The sequence below is a fragment of the Salvelinus namaycush genome, chromosome 25 (assembly GCF_016432855.1).
Source record: "Salvelinus namaycush isolate Seneca chromosome 25, SaNama_1.0, whole genome shotgun sequence".
Lineage (NCBI taxonomy): Eukaryota > Metazoa > Chordata > Actinopteri > Salmoniformes > Salmonidae > Salvelinus > Salvelinus namaycush.
Window position 1 is genome coordinate 16,005,370 of NC_052331.1, and position 24,009 is coordinate 16,029,378.

Genomic DNA, 24,009 nt, shown 5'->3' on the forward strand with positions numbered 1-24,009 from the left:
TTATTAATGATTTGGGAAATGGGATGCAATCAGCAAAGTTACATCTATATGCAGATGCTACAGTCATATATTCATGTGCTCCCTCTCTGTTTCAGGCTGTTGAAGAGCTCCAGACTGCTTTTCAGTCACAGCAGGCCTCCCTTTATGGTCTCAAACTGGTCTTGAATCTACAAAAAACAAAATGCATGACCTTTACCAGAGAAGGTTAGCGGTGTCACATCTGGTGGCTTATCCATTGAAAAAGTGTCATCCTACAAATACCTAGGTATATGGTTGGATGACAAGTTGTCCTTTAAAGTTCATGTGGACAATCTTGAGAGGAAGCTTAAATTGAAATTGGGTTTTCATTTTCGTATTAAGGCTTGCTTCCCGCTTATGGCTAGAAAGAAGCTTGTTCAGGCCACTTTTCTCTCTGTAATTGATTATGGTGACTTGTTGTATATGCATGCAACCTCCTCCGTCTTACAGAGACTGGACTCTGTTTATCATGCATCCTTGCACTTTATTACAAATGCCAAGTCACTCACCCTCCATTGCACCTTGTATCAAATGGTAGGTTGAACCTCACTTTATATGCGCAGAAAGCTACATTTGTATGTGTTCATCTACAAAGCCCTTTTGGGTAAACTCCCTCTTTACCTCTGTAGACTGGTCTCCTTCACCACCAGCAGTTACCATACCCGGTCTGCTAGGTGGTTGCTACTTAAAGTCCCCAGGACATTCACAGTATTAGGCAAGACTGCCTTCTCGTTTTGTGCACCAGAGGCATGGAATAGTCTACAACTCATGCTTCATCTAGATATGTTAGTGACACTGAATGAATTAACATTTTGATGGGAGACTCTGTTACAGGAGTGTAAATGCTTTTTTTTAGGCTGGATCATGTTGTTGTATTCTACTGTATTGTTCTATGTTTTCATTCTGTAATGTATGTATGGTCGCTGCCTTCTTGGCCAGATCTCCTTTGAAAAAGAGACTCTGGGTCTCAATGGGCTTTTCCTGGTTGAAAAAGTATTGAGCCATTGGGAGTAGACTGATCGTAGCTAGAGATAGATAGACAGGGAGACCGTAGATAAAGAGAGAGAGAGACCGTAGATAGAGACTGTAGATAGAGAGAGAGACCGTAGATAGAGAGAGAGACCGTAGATAGAGACTGTAGATAGAGAGAGACCGTAGATAGAGAGAGAGAGAGACCGTAGATAGAGATGATAGAGAGAGAGACTGGCGTTAGATAGAGAGAGAGATTTACATTTGGCAATGCTTCCCATGCCAATAAAGCCTTTTGAATTGAATTGAGAGAGAGCAAGAGAGAGCGAGAGAGCAAGAAAAACTGACCGTGCTGGGAGCTCAGTAACGAGGTTGTGGCTAATGTCCAGAACTTCTAGTTTCTTAATCTCACACAGCCACTCTGGGACAGCCTCCATACGATTCCTACAGAGAGAGAGAGGGAGAGGCAGAGAGGAGAGGCCAGGTTTGAAGAGGCTTTGTGAGTATGCTACGTTTTAGAGTGTCCGCACAGTATTTTCTGCAATGTTGAGTGATGAAGGGAAGTTGTTGGCCTCACCTGGAGATGTCCATGTAGGTGAGGGTGGAGGGCACTGGGCTGACCTCCAGCTCCCGTAGCTCTATAGAAGAGAACACATTAGAGAGCATTAAACCACCGACGGGGTGTGACGTGACGAATGGAAGCAGACGCTGTAGCTAGGTGGTGACAGAGACTGAGAATGACACTGGCAATAGAGGAGGAATTCCACACGCAGTAGGCTCTCCCCACGTCCGTTTTGCGATATTACAACAACAAAGACGTTACTTGTAACAGCGAATGCTGTTTTTTCTCCCTGCATGTGCAATAGAACAGCAGTTATATGTCTTTACAACGACGCTGGATGCTCATTTCCTCAAAACAAAAAGAATAACCAATTCACCTGGGGCGGCCAGTGGCATTTGTTTCACCTATCGCGGATCTCAGCCTTAACCGTTAGTGTGAAAAACGCAAAACTGACCCAAGATCAGCGTCTAGGGGCAACGTCACCCTCCTACGTCCTTACAAGCACAGCAGGCACCGATGGACTCTAACTGGGGACGCAGACCTACCGTTGTTCTGTGCGTAGACGGCCTTGAGCATGGAGCCCTTGACCTTGAGGGTGGCGATGTGGTTCCTCTCACAGTGGAGGACTTCCAGGCGTGGGAACAGGGAGGCATCCAGCTCCTCCAGCCCGTTGTCACGCACATCCAGCTGGGTCACGTGTCTCAGCAGGTCTGGCTCGTCTGGAACCACCACCCGGATCTTATTCAGCCTGATGGCACAGAGGGCAAATGTTAGAGGCCATGCATAATTGGACAGTTGGCAGTATGGGCCGTAGCCTAATTAACCCTCATCAGATCAAGATCAATGTCTGTATGGATTGAATTATTTTTTTTGGGGGGGGGGGGTTGTCAACTAAGGGGATTTTGAAATCAAATCTGATTTTACTTGAAGCGAACACATTGATTCAATATCTACAGTCCTTCCCGAGTGGCACGGTGGTCTAAGGCACTGTATCTCAATGCAAGAGGCAACACTACAGTCCCTGGTTCGAATCCAGGCTGTATCACATTTGGCCGTGATTGGGAGTCCCATAGGGCGGCACACAATTGGCCCAGCGACATCTGGGTTTGGCTAGTGCAGGCCGTCATTGTAAATAATAATTTGTTCTCAACTGACTTGCCTAGTTAAATAAAGGTTCAATAAATAACAAATAAGAGATGGTCTGATATCTCATATGTGTGACCAAATAAATGTACTGAGGTCTCCTCTGCTATACTTGAAATCTGACCTCAACGGCCCTGTCTCTGGGTATGCACCATCGGGGTTACTCATTAACAGCTTTACGTGCCAAATGACCTGACACTCAACACATTTCTACATATTTCTGTAAAAGACTGGAAAAAGCCGCACCGACCGACAAAAAGAACAGACCACTCCATATTCATCTCTAGCTACAATCACGTGTGATCTTTGGTCCTGGGCTTCACAACATGACACAGAGGCACTTCAGTGAATGTCCCATCGTCGTGACAGGAGTGATGTATTAACTAGACAAATAATGCTAAGTCACTCAAAGCCTGCTCTTTTCCAGGCAGGGAGAACATCGGTCTAGTAATGATTACGTGACTTTCCATGCTGATTCTGTTTAGCCCGGTTCTGTTCCATGCTGACTCTGTTTAGCCTGGTTCTGTTCCATGCTGACTCTGTTTAGCCTGGTTCTGTTCCATGCTGACTCTGTTTAGCCTGGTTCTGTTCCATGCTGACTCTGTTTAGCCTGGTTCTGTTCCAGGCTGACTCTGTTTAGCCTGGTTCGGTTCCACTCTTTTTCTCTGTTTAGCCTGGTTGTCTTCCTTGCCGACTTTCTGTTCAGCCTGGTTCTGTTCCCTGCCGACTTTCTGTTCAGCCTGGTTCTGTTCCATACAGTTTAGTGTAGTTTCCTCTCACTGTTTGAGTTTTGCAATCGAGAGATAAGTCCAGTCAAACGTGTCCGGCCGGCAATACCCATGTGTCTACACATGCGCTGGATTATAAACATTCTGTGATTGGATTGTGACCAACATCAGTGAGATTGAATGTTTCCCGCCAGGTGTTTAGACATGATTACGGCTAGGTGTAGACTGTGTTCAGATCATAAGAATGGACAAAACACGCATGGCGTTCATTGGGTGAACGAGTTGCATGCATCTGCCATTACTGTACATGCAATGGGAAAAAAATGGGACACCCAATGTTTTGGCCTGGGTGCAAAGCTTGACGTCTGCTTGTAATGAGGACACTCTGACTGGATTACAAAATGTTTCTTTATCACGAGCTCTAGATAGGATCTGAATCGAGCTTGTCTGCCCGTTCCTCTGTCTGTCCGTCCGTCTATCTATCTGTCTATCTATATCTGTCTCTCTGCGTACCGTAGGTCGACGTGTTTGACTCGGAGCAGTCTGAAGCTCTGCAGCACCAGCGTGTCCAGGCTATTGCCAGCCATACACAGCCTCTCCATGGACACCAGACGCTCTAGCACCTGGGGCACGTGGGTAAACTGGTTGAAGGACAGGCCCAGGTAGCCCAGTCTCTGGAGTGAGCCCAGCTCACTGGGTAACTCACTCAGACAGTTACCGTCTAGGAGAAACGTCTGCAGGCTGAAGAGAGAGAGAGAGAGAGGGAGAGAAATAGAGGGAGAGAGAGGAGGGTGAGCATGATGTGAGAAGACAGCATCTTAACTTTGTGTGAAAAAACACGCTGATATTTCCCTGTTATTTTAAGAATCCCTGTCTAATGCGTGGTGATCAAGTACAATCAAAAGAGCTACATTACAAACAGCCGAGTCCCTTTTTCAACGATGTCATTCTCCACATTCTGATACTAAGGTCTTTCCCTCTACAACCAGGAGGTGGCAGTAGTAGCATTGAGGCTCAGTGGGCATACTGAGGAATTCACAGGCTGCATTCCAGATCCTTCCATTAGAGGAGAGGAGAGGTGCTCAGCTGCTGCGAGGAAGCAGACATCACCTCATCACAGCGTCTCTCTCCCGTCCTAAAGTATCACCCCACGTGAACTACTATCAGTTTCCCTATCAGCTCAGTCTGCATTCACTTCAGGTTACCATCAGATCGTCAGACGATCATCTGAAATGTTAAACATATTTAATATATCTATGATATTTCAGAATCTATCCAATGGTCTCCTGTGTCTGGAGAAGGTGGATAGAAACTAACACTAACCACTGATACTTCATGTTGAAGGTTAGGGTCGCGGGTGAGGTCATCTGATCCTAGAACTGTGGTTAAGAGCAACCTTCGACCTCTCTGTCCCTCTCTATATTCCCATTGACCCCTCGCATGCATCCCAAATAGCACCCTATTTCCTATGACGTGCACTACTTTTGACCAGAGCCTCTGGGGGGAAAAAGTAGTACACAATATAGGGAATAGAGCCCTACAGTGGTGATGTCATAATACCCATAAAACCTAGCGGTCATAGGGGATTTTAGAAACACTTCAAATAAGGGCTGTGTTTCGTGTAGGCTTACCCCTTATAGGAAAAATGAATGGTGGAAATACGATTGGAACCATTTCCCTGTTTTGACCGCTAGGTTTTATGGGTATTATCACTCATACTGTGGTACTCTATAGGGTGCCATTGACCCCTAGACACTTTCTGGTTCTTACTTGGTCATGGATCCCACAGCTTGGCCCACGTTGGTCAGATAGTTACAGCTGAGGTTGACCTCGGTGAGGGTGGGGATGTCACAGATGACCACGGGGAACTGACCCAGCTGGTTGTTAGACAGGTTGAGGCTACGCAGACGAGAGAACCTGAGAGAGGGAGCAGAGGGAGGAGAGAGAGGGGGGTTGTGAGTAGTATATTTAAGCAATAAGGCCCGAGGAGATGTGGTATATGGCCAATATACCACGACTAAGGGCTGTTCTTAGGCATCATGCAATATACCCTTAGCCGCCGTGGTATATTGGTAATCCCCAGAGGAGCCTTATTGCTATTATAAACTGGTTACCAATGTAATTAGAGCAGCAAAAATAAATGTTTTGTCATACCCATGGTATACGGTCTGATATACCACGGCTTTCAGCCAATCATCATTCAGGGCTCGAACCAGCCAGTTTATAATATGTATTATGTAGTTTGTTGGTTCAAGAGTAGTGTGCTGCTGTGCCCATGTAACCACACTGTTATAAGAGTAACTGCACTCTGTTAGAATGCTCCCAAAGTTTAAAACAAGCGTCAAAAGACTATGGGACTTTCTCTGACCTTTTCTGTTCCTCTGTCATACTGTGGTAAAATGTTAAATATCACACATCTGTGATATTGTGAAGTTAGCAAAGTCAGTGGTCTGACTCAACAGTCAAAATGAAAATACAAATACATTGTCATGTAGAGGAAACAGGCAGTGTGTGTTGTCAGTAGCAACACCAGAGGCTAGTGGCATTTGGCTTTGTGTCCTATGGTTCAGCAGTGACCTTCAGTCAAGTCACCCTTACAGGGGAAAGGGGACAGGAGAGAGGTGGATGGCACACGGCCCCACCACTCCTGGGCCGATTGCCATGTTAGCATCAAAGCTGATAACCTCACAAACAAGTCTGCTGGCTTTTAGTCTGGCAATGCTTTGAATCGATCACACGTACACACGCACACAGCCAGTTCAGCCAGCCTCTTCATCATGTGTTATTAGAAAAAGGGAAGCTAGATGACAGGGCTATTAATTTGCAAGGCCATTTAATTCCAGCTGAGGTAGGGAGGGAGGCGTCCTCCTGGAGGAGCTGAACGAGACAAGGAGGCCGGGACAACCCTGTGCTCCTGTAGATCACCAGCTCAAATCTGCTGACTAACACCACATACCCCGCCCCCCTCTCTGCTCCCCTCTGTCTTTCTCTCCCGCTCTCCATCTCGCTGCATCTCTCTATCTGTCTCCCCCCCCCCCCCCCCCCAGATTAGCCAGATTAACTCTAGAGAGTGATGTGCCAATCAAATATGGGTAATCAGGTGTGTAGGATACTAGCCCCTCCCCTAATCCCATAATGCAATGCTCTATTACAAAGGTCATCACACAGGGAGGGGCTGGATCTGGTTCCGTGCATTGTGTTTAAACCTTTGACCCCGTCCGTGTATTATCATATTTATAATGCTGCCTAAAAGTTATGAAGGACGAGAGTGGGAGGTGTGAGAGAGCGAGAAAGAAAGAGGGAGGTAGGGAGGGGGAGAAAGAGAGGAGGAACACCACTTGGAAAAATACTAAATAGTCAGATGCCATGGTGTGACGGAAACCCAGTGTTTATAGGGAAACAAAAAGGGAGACAAACCAGGCTTCCAACCTTTTTATGCGAGTAAAGTAAATGTCGGATTCAAAAATGTCACAGCAGGCCTGATGGAAACAGAACGTTTGTCCGTAAACTTTCAAAATGTCGGCAAAACAAAATACGCTAGACAAGGTGGGATCTTTTTGTGTCGGTAAAATTAATTATGCGAGAAATGGTGGTGGAAACGCCTTTTTGGGTAAATATTGATATCATTGCAATCATATTGAAGTAAACTTAGTCACGCAATGATATGTTGTTTGGTCCTCCCACTACGACGCGGGAAAGCAATGCCGTTTATTAGGCTACAGATTCTATAAATGATGATGAACTTCACAGGGTGGTGAAAGTACAGGGTGATGAGCTTGATGCCCCTTTCAATAAACATCAAGGGTCTAATTCTGGTGACATTATGATCGATGCTTGGCTGACATTTGACAAATAAAACTAATCTTGCTATTTTGTCCATAATAATCTCATCAGGTAGGCTATACCCACACTGTACCTGCCAGCTGTTGGCTAGAGGTACGTGCCAAGACCAGAGTGGCACATTTTATTTATTTGATTTGATTTATTTCACCTTTATTTAACCAGGTAGGCTAGTTGAGAACAAGTTCTCATTTACAGCTGCGACCTGGCCAAGATAAAGCAAAGCAGTGCGACACAGACAACAACACAGAGTTACACATGGAAAGTCTATATACAGTGTGTGCAAATGGCGTGAGGAGGTAAGGCAATAAATAGGCCATAGTAGCGAAGTAATTACAATTTAGCAAATTAACACTGAAGTGATAGATGAGCAGATGATGATGTGCAAGTAGAAATACTGGAGTGCAAAAATGCAGAAAAGTAAATAAAAACAATATGGGGATGAGGTAGGTAGATTGGGTGGGCTATTTACCAATGGGCTATGTACAGCTGCAGCGATCGGTTAGCTGCTCAGATAGCTGACATTGACTATATAACGCAACATTTTTCGTTACAATCAATCAATCAAATGTATTTTCAGCAGATGTTACAAAGTGCTTATACAGAAACCCAGCCTAAAACCCCAAACAGCAAGCAATGCAGATGTAGAAGCACAGGGGCTAGCAAAAACTCTCTAGAAAGGCAGGAACCTAGAGAGGAAGCAGGCTCTGAAGGGTGGCCAGTCCTCTTCTGGCTGGGCCGGGTGGAGATTATAAGAGTACATGGCCATTAAGGCCAGATCGTTCTTCAAGATGTTCAAACGTTCATAGATGACCAGCAGGGTCAAATAATAATCACAGTGGTTGTAGAGGGTGCAACAGGTCAGCACCTCAGGAATAAATGTGTAGAGTTGAAAATGCGATGGAAACCCATTTAACTTGTAGTTTTTATTCAATACATGGGAATTTCACTGCAAAAGTTATTTTGATGTGCACTACGTCATCACGCACAGCCTTTAATCAACAAGTCACTTTGGTGGAAACATCTCTGGTGGGAAAATGCGCATATTGTTTTTATGCAGATTTTAGAATACTTGCATGAAAATCTGTCGCCAAGTGGATGGAAACCTAGCTCCTCACACACTCTCTCTCTCAGGAAAAATGTGTGTCTGAACACACACACAAACCTGGGCCAATACACATTGTGACATGCTCACAGACACGGTGAGAGCTGAGGAGTCTAGACTAGGCCATGTTGTTCTCTCTCTCGCTCTCTCTTTCCCTGTCTCTTTCCCCCTCTCTCTCTCTTCCCCCCCCTCTCTCGCTCTCTCTTTCCCCCCCCTCTCTCTCTCTCTTTCCCCCCCTCTCTCTCGCTCTCTTTCCCCCTCTCTCTCTTTCCCCCCTCTCTCTCGCTCTCTCTTCCCCTCTCTCTTTCCCTGTCTCTTTCCCCCTCTCTCTCTCTCTCTCTTTCCCCCTCTCTCTCTTTCCCTGTCTCTTTCCCCCTCTCTCTCTCTCTCTCTCTCCCCCTCTCTCACTCTCTAATTCCCTGTCTTTCCCCCTCTATCTCTCTCTCTCTCTCTTTCCCCCCCTCTCTCTCGCTCTCTCTTCCCCTCTCTCTTTCCCTGTCTCTATCCACCCCCTCTCTCTCTCGCTCTCGCTCAGCCAATAACACTTTAAATACGAGTGACCCTACTAATGTAGTTAATACTCATTAGTACATTGTGTGAGTCTGATGCCCAGCAGGGATGCTCTGTAGCAATTAAACCCAAATACATAAACAACCTCCATATCACATCATATCCTTTTATCTCCAAACTAGCAGCTTTTCATCGGTCATGTCCGTCTTTTGAATTCAGATTATCCCCTGCATTAGCCAGGATATAGAATATGAAAAGGCAAAAGCCTCGTATAATGTTGACGGTCCTGGCACATGTTCAGACAGGATCAGACGAGCACATGCATACACTACTCTAATCTGCAGTGATCAAGATTCTGTATGCCCTAATTCTGCCTTCAACCAGCCTCTCTGTCTGTCTCAAACAGACAAACACACAACCCAATATTCTCTCTCACGCACACATACAATCCCCCACTCTAGTCCTCGCTCTCTCTCTATCATCGTAGACTACAAGGACACTAATATACATACACACTTGCACGTGCAGTTAAATGACAAATCATCTTCTGAATTTCTAAGACAGGCTGTGACAGGCGTGAGTACACACACACACACACACACACACACACACACACACACACACACACACACACACACACACACACACACACACACACACACACACACACACACACACACACACACACACACAGTGTATAGTACATCTTGGCTATGTGCTTTAATCTGGGGCCAGATGGTGCCCACTGAGCAGTACTGAGAGGGAGAGTGAGGGAGCCAGGCCATATTAAAAGCCTCCCTGCAGAGGCAGACAGGTCTGGGCTACCCTACTAGACTCCATCCACTCCGACTGTCCAGGTCAACTCAACTAGGCCCTGTCCTGGTCCTGCCCAACTCTGACCATCCCAGCTCAGGCCAGCCTTACCCTGCTCAGCTTTGCTAGACCTGGTCCTAAGCAGCTCAAGTCTGCCCAACCAAAGACCACTGACACTGCCTTGCCCACTAACTGACACTACCCCATTCATGCATCTTAAGCCCAGCACTATTCTGCCAAGTCCACTCCAATCTAGGCTAGTTCAGTCTAGTCTAGCCCAGTCCAGCCCTACCCTAATTGTGACCCTTTACTAAGCCAACCAAGCCAAACCATGCCATGCTCAGATCTGTCCAGGCAGAGCAACTTAACCAGGCCAAGCCCACCCCACCCTACCCCTTCTTGAGACCCAACCCATCCCATATCATTCCAGCCCTGAGTGTCCAATTCCCCTGGATGGTACCACCTACCTCTGTAGCTGGTGTAGACGGTGGTCTGTGGGGAGGAAGTTGTGTTTGAGGTTGAGATGGGTGAGGTCCTGGCTGTAGAAGAGGTTGGGTGGCAGCTGCTCCAGACTGCAGCAGGACAAGTCCACAGAGTTGATCCTCTGGGACACCATCTGACCCACCGGGGGAGGGGAGAGAAAGGGGAAACCTGGTGTCAAACATAATTATCCCGACTCCGCTGGGATGTGTGTGTGACTGGGGGGGGGGATTGTGCATTTGTGGGAGGATTGTGTGTGTGTGTGTGGCCTAGGGCGGTTATTAACAGGTCATCGATAGGTCAGGCGTTTTAAGATTAGAAAGGCAGGAAGTCAACCATGAGTGAGACAGGGCAGGACATAACAGGCCACCTCATGTTAGTTACTGTATATCTCCCGTATATCTACTGTATATTTACTGTTATCTGTCATAGCATGACTGAACACTTAGTCCAGTTCCACTGTACTCTCCTTACCACTGTACTCTCCTTACCACTATACTCTCCTTACTACTATACTATCCTTGCCACTATACTCTCCTTACTACTATACTCTCCTTACCACTATACTCTCCTTACTACTATACTATCCTTGCCACTATACTCTCCTTACTACTATACTCTCCTTACCACTATACTCTCCTTGTCACTATACTCTCCTTACCACTATACTATCCTTACTACTATACTCTCCTTGCCACTATACTATCCTTACCACTATACTCTCCTTACCACTATACTCGTCTTACCACTATACTCTCCGTACTACTATACTCCCCGTACCACCATACTATCCTTACCACTATACCCTCCTTACCACTATACCCTCCTTACCACTATACTCTCCTTACCACTATACTATCCTTACCACTATACTATCCTTACCACTATACTCTCCTTACCACTATACTATCCTTACCACTATACCCTCCTTACCACTATACCCTCCTTACCACTATACTCTCCTTACCACTATACTCGTCTTACCACTATACTCTCCGTACTACTATACTCCCCGTACCACCATACTATCCTTACCACTATACCCTCCGTACCACTATACCCTCCTTACCACTATACTCTCCTTACCACTATACTATCCTTACCACTATACTATCCTTACCACTATACTCTCCTTACCACTATACTATCCTTACCACTATACCCTCCTTACCACTATACTCTCCTTACCACTATACTCTCCTTACCACTATACTATCCTTACCACTATACTCTCCTTACCACTATACTATCCTTACCACTATACCCTCCTTACCACTATACTCTCCTTACCACTATACTCTCCTTACCACTATACTATCCTTACTACTATACTCTCCTTACCACTATACTCTCCTTGTCACTATACTCTCCTTGCCACTATACTATCCTTACCACTATACTCTCCTTACCACTATACTCGTCTTACCACTATACTCTCCGTACTACTATACTCCCCGTACCACCATACTATCCTTACCACTATACCCTCCTTACCACTATACCCTCCTTACCACTATACTCTCCTTACCACCATACTATCCTTACCACTATACTATCCTTACCACTATACTCTCCTTACCACTATACTATCCTTACCACTATACCCTCCTTACCACTATACTCTCCTTACCACTATACTATCCTTACCACTATACCCTCCTTACCACTATACTCTCCTTACCACTATACTCTCCTTACCACTATACTCTCCTTACCACTATACTCTCCTTACCACTATACTATCCTTGCTATATTCTCTTTACTACTATACTCTCCTTACTACTATACTATCCTTACCACTATACGCTCTACTGTACTCTCCAGTTCCACTATACTATCTGTACTATACTCTCCTTACTAATATACTCTCCTTATTACTATACTATCCTTGCTATACTCTCCTTACCACCATACTCTCCTTACTACTATACTCTCCTTATTACTATACTATCCTTGCTATACTCTCCTTACCACCATACTCTCCTTACTAATATACTCTCCTTATTACTATACTATCCTTGCTATACTCTCCTTACCACCATACTCTCCTTACTACTATACTCTCCTTACTGTACTCACCACTGTACTCTCCAGTTACACTATTCTGTCCTTACTATACTCTCCACTGTACTCTCCAGTTACACTATTCTGTCCTTACTATACTCTCCTTACTATACTCTCCAGTTACACTATACTGTCCTTACTATACTCTCCTTACTACTATACTCTCTACTGTACTCTCCAGTTCCACTATACTCTCCTTATTATACCCTCTACTAAAGTGTTTCCCAACTCCAGTCCTCAAGTACCCCCAACAGCACACCGTGTAGCCCCGGACAAACACACCTGATTCAACTCATTGAGGGCTTGATGATTAGTCAACAAGTTGAATCAGGTGTGTTTGTCCGGGGATTCTCAATAGAAATGTGTGGTGATGGGGTCAATTGAGCACTGGAGATGGGAAACACTGCTCTACTTTACTCTCCTTACTGCTATATTCTCCTTAATATACTCTCGACTATATGATCCAGTTCCACTATACTCTCCTTACTACTGTACTTTACAATACTTCCCTTACTGAACACGGTTAACTAGCTACTCTCCAGGCCTTGACTACTGCTCATGCCACTCCTCCTCCCAGTCCTACAGTAGGTTCTATTCTGAGTGTTCCCCTGGGCTTCCATGACACGCTCGTCCCTGATAATATTTATAAAATTGGTTTCCTGGCTTTGGCCTACTTCAGTAAGGATGAGAGAGAGGAGAGTGAGTGAGTGAGTGAGAGTTTGTGTGAGTGAGAGAGAGAGAGAGAGAGAGAGAGAGAGAGACAGAGAGACAGAGAGAGAGAGAGAGCTACTGTTTCACCCCGAACTGTACTCCTCTGCACACACACACAAATACACACTGATGTACCTTGGCTGCATGTCGGTGCCAGCGCAGGTGTTCTGTGAAGCTGTCAAAGCTGACGTAGTAGGTCTGGCTCTGGGGCCCTGCTGAGCTGAACGCCAGGCAGTGGCTATGCTTCTTCACCTCCTCCACCTGCACACACACACACACACACACACACACACACACACACACACACACACACACACACACACACACACACACACACACACACACACACACACACACACACACACACACACACACACACACACACACACACACACCCCACGTTAGGCCAAGAGACAGCATTAACAAACACACACCTTCAGTTCACACCTCCAGGGTAAGTCACACATTCAAGATAACCATTGTCGGAAAACAAATCGCCAGTTAGACACGACAACGACAACACACACGCCTTCAGGGTCAGACAAACAAGATAAACAAACCTGTAGGGCTATTGACTGAACAAATATCGATTGCGTACAGAAAACACACATACCTATAGGAAAAAAATAACACATACAGCATCCAGGGACTTTTTCAGTATTCAACACAGTCCCTGTTTTTAAATGGCGTCCATGTTACAGGCCATGGTCAATTTAGTGACGTCATCAGCACGGGCTGCAAGGTTCAGATGGTCATATTAAAAGGGCCTCAGGCTGCAATTTCCGGTCAAGCGTCAACATAGACATACACGAACACGCACATACAGTTATGAACGCACGCTGCGGAGATGTATGGGAATCTAGAGATCTAGAGGTCGTGTCTTGACACGACATGATATTTGAGCTGCGGTTGCGGTGGGATGTGGGGAGTCACAGTCCTTTATATGCCTAGATATAGTATGTGGCAGGCTGATAGAAAGACCCTTTCAGGAGTGCCCTTAGGGCTTATTCAATGGGCCTATCTGTCCTTCCCTGCTGCAGATACACAGCCATAAAGCCATAAAGGGATAATAGTCATAAACCAAAGGCTCTCTCCCTAACTCCCTTTTTGGAATGTGAAATCCCAAGCCAGAAAATGTATCGTGAGGATCCAGCCTGAACTAGGCAGGACCACGATAAGACTTTTAAATTGGAGGACAAAGTGAATAAAGGCCAACAGTCCATTTAGGGTATAGAATACTTGATGTGGAGAAAGCAGATATGATATAAGGATGTTGGAAGATTAAACATGGATTTGCAACGATGACTTATTGGCCCTTCACCAGGACTCTGTCACAGAGTTGATTATTAAAGACTGTTGATTTGATTTTGACTGTTGATTTAGCTCTGTGATTACACACTGATTAGACGGAGTCAAGAATGAAGACAAATGGAAATGGAAAGCTGGTGAGTAAAGTAAGGTTTGTAAAGTAAAGAGTAAAGTAAGTTTTGTGGATGCCACATTGGTGTCATAGAATTAGAATGAACTTTGCGATTTTTCTTCCTGGCGTGGGTACTCTCAATATGGCTGCCGGTTCAGCCGTCACAAAACATTGTCAGTAGTGTCAGTAACAGCAGTCTTGTCAGTAACAGCAGTCCTGTGTCTTACTGTACCTTTCCTCCGATGAGGGGCAGGATGTGCATCTTGCCCGTGTGGCTGTCTTTGACGGAGGAGACAATGAGGCAGGTGCCACAAAGGATCACCTGGCGTCTGGTCCAGCGGTTGACTGGCAGCTGGAGTTTCCCTTTGCGGACATTATACGTCCCCGACAGTTGCACGCGTTCCGAGCTCTCGATGCTGTGGGGCTTTCCTGGAACACACACAAGGAGAGGGAGAGAGAGTTAGCATAGTTAACATCCAGCTAATAACACAATGGGAGGGGGATACAGTTAACATCATTAGAATCCAGCTAACTCAACACACAGAGGAGAGGGAGCGAGAGTTAGCATAGTTAGCATTCAGCTAACTCAACACACAGAGGAGAGGGAGCGAGAATTAGCATAGTTAGCATTCAGCTAACTCAACACAGGGCCAGTAGCACAGAGACCTGTATCCTGGCCCTGAATCTATTAACCCAAAGCTAATCAAGTGACATAGTAATTGTGTATTACTATAAAGCAGATAATAATGATAATTTTGTTTATTTGCATATTGTACATACAGTATATTGTCAACCCTGAGAGATATGAATAATTAAATAGCGTAGCAGCCTAGCGCTCAGCACCCAGTCAATTCAATGCTGTGTTAGCATAAGCGCTAAACAGTCACAGTCAGCACTGATGCCGCACTCTGTTAGCATACTGCGCTGAATAGCTTTTAGCATAGCATTAAACACAACACTGATAGTCAGATAATAGATTCGGATGATGCCAGGTGCTGTCCACTAATTCAACACTAATTTGTTATGGCATTCTTTGAGCTGTCTTTATTCCCTTATTCCCTTATGAACCCATCGGTTCATCTCCTCTGTGACGTGTTCCCTCGTTCTCTCCGTTACCCTGCCAAATGGCTTGTTTATCAAGTTGTTCTGTCAATCAGTCTACCCATCTGTCTTTTCTGTCTCTCCAAGACATCCACCTGCTCTCCATCTTGAAAACTGGCCTGCCAACTCTCTCGCTCTCTCACATTCTTCTCCACTTGCATGTGCCTCTCTGTTCTTCTCCTATCTATCTATCTATGAACAGAATCTCTGCCTACCTGTACAGTTGTTTGTCTTTTATTATTCATGTGTCCACCATGTGTGCTAGGCCAAAACGCTACGCCAAAGCATCTGATGTAGAACAGATGTGGAATGGACATGACCCCGGGCCATAGAAAATGACTCACATATTACTGTAAACGACAGTAAATCACTCCTGCCCTCTACATCTCTCCCATCCACTCCACACTGGGTTTATGAGGGAGAAGGAGCTGCTGCCGGTAGTATAGAAGGGTAGGGTAAGTACACATGCGGATAGGAAACAATCCCAGGTCAGAGAGATACAGGTAACTTCCAAAATAATGGAAACACTTGAGTAAATGAGGGATAAAAAAATTAAAATACAAAGTATATTGAAAGTAGGTGCTTCCACACAGTTGTGTGCAATTAACATCCCATCATGCTTAGGGTCTTGTATAAAAATACCCAGTTAATACCTTGGCTAGAAGAGATCTCCCCCACTGGGCACATACTTCTGATTTACATGGTTGAGTTGTTAACTAACCGTGAGTGAATTAAGCAATTAACATCCCATCATGCTTAGGGTCTTGTATAAAAATGCTGGGGTAGGCCATTATTTTGGCTACCATGGCTATGCTCCCATAGGAGACGGTACGAGTGGTCACTGAATGGTTTGATGAGCATGAAAAGCATGTAAACCATATGCCATTGCCATCTCAGTCGCCAGATATCAACCCAATTGAACACTTATGGGAGATTCGGGAGTGGCGCCCGAGACAGCGTTTTCCACCACCATCAACAAAACCCCAAATTATGGAATTTCTTGTGGAAGAATGGTGTCCATCGCTGCGATAGTTTCAGACACTTGTAGAATCTTTGCCAAGGTGCACTGAAGCTGTTCTGGCGGCCCAACACCGTATTAAGAGACTTTATGTTACCTTATTTCATCAGTTATGTAACCCACTGTAAACCACTCCTCCATCTCTCCCATCCACTCCAACCCAGACAGGGATAGACAGAGAGCTGGTGGGGTAGTACTATGGGGTAAGTACTAAGTACCAGGACAAGCTCTTACAGCTTTGAATAATTCAACACAGGTCTCTTACATGCTGACTGTTAGACTAACACGAGAGAATGCTGTATGACACATGGCCCAGGGCTAACACTTTTAGCATCACTTTAAAACTCCCCCAACTAGAGAACACTACACACAAGTTACCTACTCTATTGTAGGGAGCTTACAACCTAGCGACCGCCTCAAGAGGTTTGGATCTCTAGGGTTGTAGGGTTGACAGTTGCAAAGTCCCAGGTTCAAGCCCCGGTCAGGACCAAGGTACCCTCAAAAGATTATCGCCACTGAGCAAATTTCAGGTCTGCTGAGCGCAAAGTGTGGTGTTCAATGTAGGCCTACATTCCATGAGACTTATGGAAAAAAACATGCATGGCTTGACATTAACCTGTTTAGCCACTTGTCCTTCAGATAAGGTGACTGAAAATGTTGTTGTGTTGTTTGACGCAAGAAACCACTTCCCATACCATTATTACAGAGAATCAGACAAATTATGCTACACTCTGCCTATTGGCTACTTAGCTGATTCAAGCCTGTCTCAAAATACAACACTGCCCCTTTAAGACAAAATAAATCTCTTTACTTGACTCTCTTTTCAAAGATGTCTAGAAATGTACACGTTTTGTGCTCTTCTAGGAAGCAATCACTCCCCTATTGCTGACTACAAAGGATCTATAACTGGGCTAATAATTCACTAACTAGCAAAGGATATTAACAAAATGTTTACACGTGGCTACACGCAGCTCTCACTTTGATCTCAAAACAAGCGCATCTACTCACGACCGCTCATGCTGTAAACACAGTCCAGTTCAAAGTAAATGGCACAGTAAATGGTTTATTTGCATATAGGCCTACTGCAGCTCTGATTGGTTATGTCACACCGGTCTGTGTAAAGTACGGCTGAGTACTGTGTGTCAATGCACTTGGCAGCAGCTAATGGAGATCCATAATATATACAAATGCAATAGAATCCTACTCCGATGCGTTCTGCCTCCAACAAAATCTCTTGCATAGTTCGTTTTGTTTCGGTATGTTGCATTGAAAGTGGCTAATATTGCGTTGATTCGATCACAATTGCCACAGTAAAGGGAAATGTTGATATTGTTAACAGGGAAAACTGTAGAACAGTGGTCACCAACCTTTTCAGAGTCAAGATCACATTGTCAAAATGCAAGCCGAGATCTACCGCTCAGATTTTTTATTTTTTTACACGACTTAAAAAACATTAACCAATTAAAAACAGTACTGTAGCAATGAGGTTTGTGCAGTAAGCTATATCCCCAATGCATTATCACCGCAAATTGGCTTTGCTTGAATTGCCCTGCCAATGAATGCATTGCTGTTTGGGCCATTTAAAAAAAAAAAGAAGATATTTTTTTTTAAATGAGGAAGGTTATATGATCACACCGGTAATGATTGAGCATATATTTAAATAATGTGCTTTTTCTTTATTGTTTACTGATGGTGCCTGCGTCTGATGGTCAGTCTCAGCGGAGGGAGAGCGCAGCAGAGTGAGGGTCCACCTCTCAACATCCCTTTCGTCCACTGACAAAAAAGGGACACCGTCTTCCAGCTGATGGTGAAACTCGAGTCGCACTGCATTATTTCTGCCTCTTGCACAAATTCATGTTGTTACTCCTCTGACCAGAGAAAGTGAAATATCCCTTGATATTAAAAAAGACCCAAGCCGCTAATAATAACAACGCAAGCCTGTAGATACACTTTCACTGCTTGTTGTAGCGCTGAGTGGAAATAGGAAGAACGCGCATTTTATGGCTTATAATGAATACAAAGTGTTGACAGTGCTGAGTGAGAACTTAAACATGAACTCATCTCTTTGCTGTATTCGTTGACAGTCTCTCTCTAGTCATGGTTTTTAAACGTTTAGAAATCTCACAGTATCAACTTTGCTGTAGCTTTCTTTAATGGCTGCTACGTTACTGCAGACACGGTCGTCTGAGCCATCCGATTGGCCAGCGGTAGGCCTATATTGCACTTGATTTGCTCTCTGGGCCTGCTGGAAGGCAGAGTTTGTATCTTTAGACACATGCAATGGTTAAAAATGGCAACAATTTGCCTACCTAGCGCGCAGGGCAGCTGAATCGGGTGCACCTACCGCCAACAGCCCGAGACCAACACAGGCACAAGGCTTTATCATAGTTTTTTTTTTTTACAGAAATGTTTACCGATCGACTAGGAATGCTTGGAGATCGACCAGCCATTTGCGATCGACCGGTTGGTGACCACTGCTCAAGAAAGTTAAGTGAACTTCAATCTCTTGCTTTTCTCTGTGGGCTGATATTTCCTGCACGGCCGTCTCGGGCTACTGCTCGGCACAGCTTAGAGGGAACATTGTTCAGGACTACATGTACACCCTTCTTCCACACAATATGTACCTAGTGCTTTCAGTCTGGTCCTAAAGCAACTGGAACAGTGATTGTGCTCGTTTCTTTGTAGCTCAAGATACTGTGAAGTAGGCTTGATATTGTCAGAGACAAGGGTTGAAAAATAAATTCACTGAGGAAGTGCTCATGTTCTGAAAAGCAGACTCTGAGCCCAGGGCAAAGGGCTACATTTTAATAGGAGCTACTGTGATCAGCACTTTTTCCCGCTGTATCATTACTATGCAGTGACCTTTGCGCCATGCTTGCTTTGGCCTCATTTTCACGCTGAAATCAAATCAATAACCTACTTTGCAAATGGACTGGTTAAATACTGAGCAGGTGCAATGCAGTACCTTAACACATGGTCAGAAGTGAGATGCTACGATAGAGCTCAGACCTCTACAGTACAACCCAGTTCATTTTCATAATTAAGTTTGCGAGTCGGATGAGAAATTGTTTGAACAGACAAATTATTCACCAACTTTTAGCCTCAATAAGTCACACTGGCAATCTCACTATATCTAGGGCTTTGTTGGAACACTTTCTCTCCCACACACGCATATGCACAAACACACACACACACACTGCACACGCATGCACAGACGCACACACACAACCCCCGCCCTCACACACTGATTCAGTGACAGTGATAAACCTCCTCTATATGTGATTTGGGCTTTATTGTTCGCCTGGATGAGGATGGACCAAAGCAGGAACAAACGTTTTAAAAGGGGAACAATATGGAGTGGTGCAGTAGGAAGCCCTAATGATAACAGTGGGCCTAAAACAGCCTCTGTCTGCCCGGGTGTTGACTCGCCCTGGCGACTACAGTAACTCTCCCTCCCCAGCCCAGTCACATGGACACAGTGGATGTGCCTGTGTGTAGACCAGACCACTACACTGTCTAGGTTAGTTCAATTGAAGGAGAAGAGTGGGTGGCTGGGGCTCCCACATGAGCATGACTGTTTACATTGGATCTAGACAACCTCTTGACATCACAATGATAATATGGTTATGTAGTGGTCACTTTTAGTCTCATGCTGGAATCAAACCCACAACCCTGGTGGGGCAAGAACCAGGCTCCAGACAACCAACTGAGTCATCGGAACAAGGACTATTTGTTATCCCAGGCCAGGAGTCTATTCAAGTTAAAGGTTGAGGATGGAAGCAATGCAGGGGATAGGGTTTGGGTCAAAAGGACACTATGGTCTTGGCTAGTTGTGTGTGTGTGTGTGTGCGTGTGTGTGTTTGGAGAATGAGGTGCTTTCTTTACCTTTTGAGTGCTATGGAGAAAGGGACCTTTTTTTGTAAATTTGATTGGTGGATTCAAATAAAGTACTCAAAATATATATGTGTGTGAGTAGGGAGTGGCGTATGTTTACTTTAGGGTGTTCACTACCTGTGGTTTATCAAGATGTCTTCCTTCCCCTTCCCCAAGATCAGGAAAGGCCACGGTTTCCCCTCTCCGTGCCAACACACACCCACACACCCACGCACGCACACACCCACGCACGCAAAGAGGAACTGACTTCCAAACCCCACCAGCTCTGCTTGTTGACTAATGAAAAACAACGGCGGTGGGGTAGACAGTGGTGCTGTTTCCCCTACTGTGGATTCCATCTTTAACAGAGTGTAAGGCCCTCCCCCATGTGATAACCTGATCTGATCAATATTACACACTGGGTCTGGGCACGCCGTACCTCAGGGCTCTGATCAATATTACACACTGGGTCTGGGCACGCCGTACCTCAGGGCTCTGATCAATATTACACACTGGGTCTGGGCACGCCGTACCTCAGGGCTCTGATCAACATGACACACTGGGTCTGGGCACACCGTACCTCAGGGCTCTGATCAACATGACACACTGGGTCTGGGCACGCCGTACCTCAGGGCTCTGATCAACATGACACACTGGGTCTGGGCACACCGTACCTCAGGGCTCTGATCAACATTACACACTGGGTCTGGACACACCGTACCTCAGGGCTCTGATCAATATTAAACACTGGGTCTGGGCACACCGTACCTCAGGGCTCTGATCAACATGACACACTGGGTCTGGGCACGCCGTACCTCAGGGCTCTGATCAACATTACACACTGGGTGGGAATGAGAACGAGCCCATTTACTTACAATGCAATACATGCTATGGTGCTGTGGACTGGCACAGATGAGACTAATGTATGGGTCGTAGTGTAGAGGAGGGTTTGTGTTCAGGCTATAACTGGCTCCTGCTGCCTGGCCTTGGCTGCCTCTCACATCTTCCTGCGTCCCAAATGGCACCCTCTTCCCTAGATAGTGCACTACCATTGACCAGAGCCCTGTGGGCTGTGGTCAAAAGTAGTGCACTATCTTGGGAATAGGGTGCCATTTGAGCTGCCAGCCTCTGTCTCGTCTCCTGTATGAGATTGTTACGATCTAGGTGTTGTATCAAGGCCCTCCTTGCTACTGAGGAGCTGTAGAGACACATCACTGTCAAATAGTGCTAAAAATAACACATACTGTAACGTGTCCTTCAGAGGCTTGTTATTATTATCAAATGATGCTTGATGGCTGTTGTTTTCCGCCACTGACAGTGAAAAGGAGTAATGAGATATTGAAGAAAGAGGAAGTGAGTAAGCGCCAACACATATGGGGAAGAGAGAGAGAGAGAGGGGGAAGAGAGAGGGAGGGAAAGAAAGAGAGAAGGAACGACAAAGAAAGAAATCAAGCTGTTTCTGTGGCCTGTAAATTGCTGTCCTCCTATAGGGGCACGCGCACCATGTGGCACCGAACCTGCCTGAGGGTTAGAGAGTGTGTGTGTGTGTGTGTGTGTTGCCTGTCATCTCTTGATCTGACCTTCTGTCTTTCTCCGTATAAACCCAAATCCTTGCTTTTCCCAGCTGGCAAAACTGGTTGCAATGACGTCTTTGCAGACAGATTTCAACAAATTGCAATAGTGTCATATTAAACAGATGTTGTAATAATGTCGTATCAAACCGCTTTACTACCTGGATTCACTCTCCCTCTCCCCCTCAATTCAATTCAACTCAATGGGCATCATCGGCATGGGAAACATACTGTACGTTTACATTGCCAAAGCAAATGAAATAGACAATAAACAAAAGGGAAGTAAACAATCAGATTTTTTTTTTTTAAATATAGACATTTCAAATGTTATTATTGCCTATGTACAGTGTTGTAACAATGTGCAAATAGTTGAAGTAAATCTCTCTCTCGGGAATAACCGTTTTTAGTGCTGCTAGGCCCAAGGCAACAGGAATAGGCTCATTTGGACATGCTCTAAGGTAGGTGACACACACAAACAGACATGGGGGTGTAATGGTAGTGACGGTGAGGACCAGACGAGGTGACAGCTGCTAGGGACAATTAGTGCGCGGGCCAAGGCAGTGCTATTATCCCCTCCTCCCATCTGCCAGCCTGGCGCAACATGTTACAACCTTCCAACAATCATGGGACAACCGTCAGGGCTATCTACCATACCGCACTGTCTGCCTTCAGGGCTATCTATGGTATTGTGTGTGTGTTTTTTTTAACTACATAGCTTTGTAATAAGTATGTAAGCAACAGGGTCGTAACTAGTTACCACAGCCACAAAGTCCGAAGGCCCGCTTACTCGGCCAATCAGACGAGGGAGTGTGTTGACACGTATGCCAGTTTACGGTATATTTCCAGTTCAAGTTTGAGGACCAATTTATTTTATGTACCGATCCATAAATTATTTGGTTATTTATTAGCTATAATAAAACCAACAGTTCAGAATGTAAATTGGTAATCAGATGTCTTATTCAAACTCAGCTGGGAAGCTTATCATGATGTTTGCTCTAATTGTTTTTAAAATGGCATGTAGACAAACAAATTGACATCTTGATTTTAGATTTATATTTTCAATATAAAACGTACAGTTTCAGGGAAATGAAACATTTTGAACTTGGCTGCTTTAAGATATAAACGTCAACCCTGTTTGCCACTTGGGCACTTATTATAGTATTTTTTTACTTATTTAAAATCTTCCAATGATAAAACACGTTTTAATTGGAGTTGGGCTGCCTGAGTAAACGCAGCCTTAGACTTTGACCAACAGTAGGTTGATGATATACTTTAAAATATTTACCTTAAAAGCAGAAAAGCATGGCGTGGGCCATTTTTATTATAGCCTTGCAGTCCACCTTTTTGGTATTTTGCACCAAATCAAATCAAATGTTATTTATCATGCGCCGAATACAACTGGTGTAGACTTTACAGTGAAATGCTTGCTTACGAACCTTTCCAAACGATGCAGAGTTTAAAAATAAAATACACAAGAATGGAGCTATATACAGGGACCAGTACCAGATCAATGTGGAGCTATATACAGGGACCAGTACCAGATCAATGTGGAGCTATATACAGGGACCAGTACCAGATCAATGTGGAGCTATATACAGGGACCAGTACCAGATCAATGTGGAGCTATATACAGGGACCAGTACCAGATCAATGTGGAGCTATATACAGGGACCAGTACCAGATCAATGTGGAGCTATATACAGGGACCAGTACTAGATCAATGTGGAGCTATATACAGGGACCAGTACCAGATCAATGTGGAGCTATATACAGGGACCAGTACCAGATCAATGTGGAGCTATATACAGGGACCAGTACCAGATCAATGTGGAGCTATATACAGGGACCAGTACCAGATCAATGTGGAGCTATATACAGGGACCAGTACCAGATCAATGTGGAGCTATATACAGGGACCAGTACCAGATAAATGTGGAGCTATATACAGGGACCAGTACCAGATAAATGTGGAGCTATATACAGGGACCAGTACCAGATAAATGTGGAGCTATATACAGGGACCAGTACCAGATAAATGTGGAGCTATATACAGGGACCAGTACCAGATCAATGTGGAGCTATA

The 24,009-nt window shown here is 45.0% G+C and overlaps 1 protein-coding gene across 1 annotated transcript in view; it reads right to left on the reverse strand.

The window, feature by feature from the left end:
- Positions 1-24,009, reverse strand: part of LOC120020297 (PH domain leucine-rich repeat protein phosphatase 1-like) — a 78,425-nt gene that overhangs the window by 11,575 nt on the left and 42,841 nt on the right. Inside the window, exons 2-9 of the mRNA XM_038963862.1 lie at positions 14,596-14,792; positions 13,079-13,204; positions 10,156-10,304; positions 5,191-5,337; positions 3,934-4,161; positions 2,095-2,297; positions 1,565-1,625; positions 1,336-1,431 (exon numbers count right to left, since the gene is read on the reverse strand). Of these exons, the coding sequence (XP_038819790.1) occupies positions 1,336-1,431; positions 1,565-1,625; positions 2,095-2,297; positions 3,934-4,161; positions 5,191-5,337; positions 10,156-10,304; positions 13,079-13,204; positions 14,596-14,792 (1,207 nt within the window). The remainder of the gene's footprint in view (positions 1-1,335; positions 1,432-1,564; positions 1,626-2,094; positions 2,298-3,933; positions 4,162-5,190; positions 5,338-10,155; positions 10,305-13,078; positions 13,205-14,595; positions 14,793-24,009) is intronic.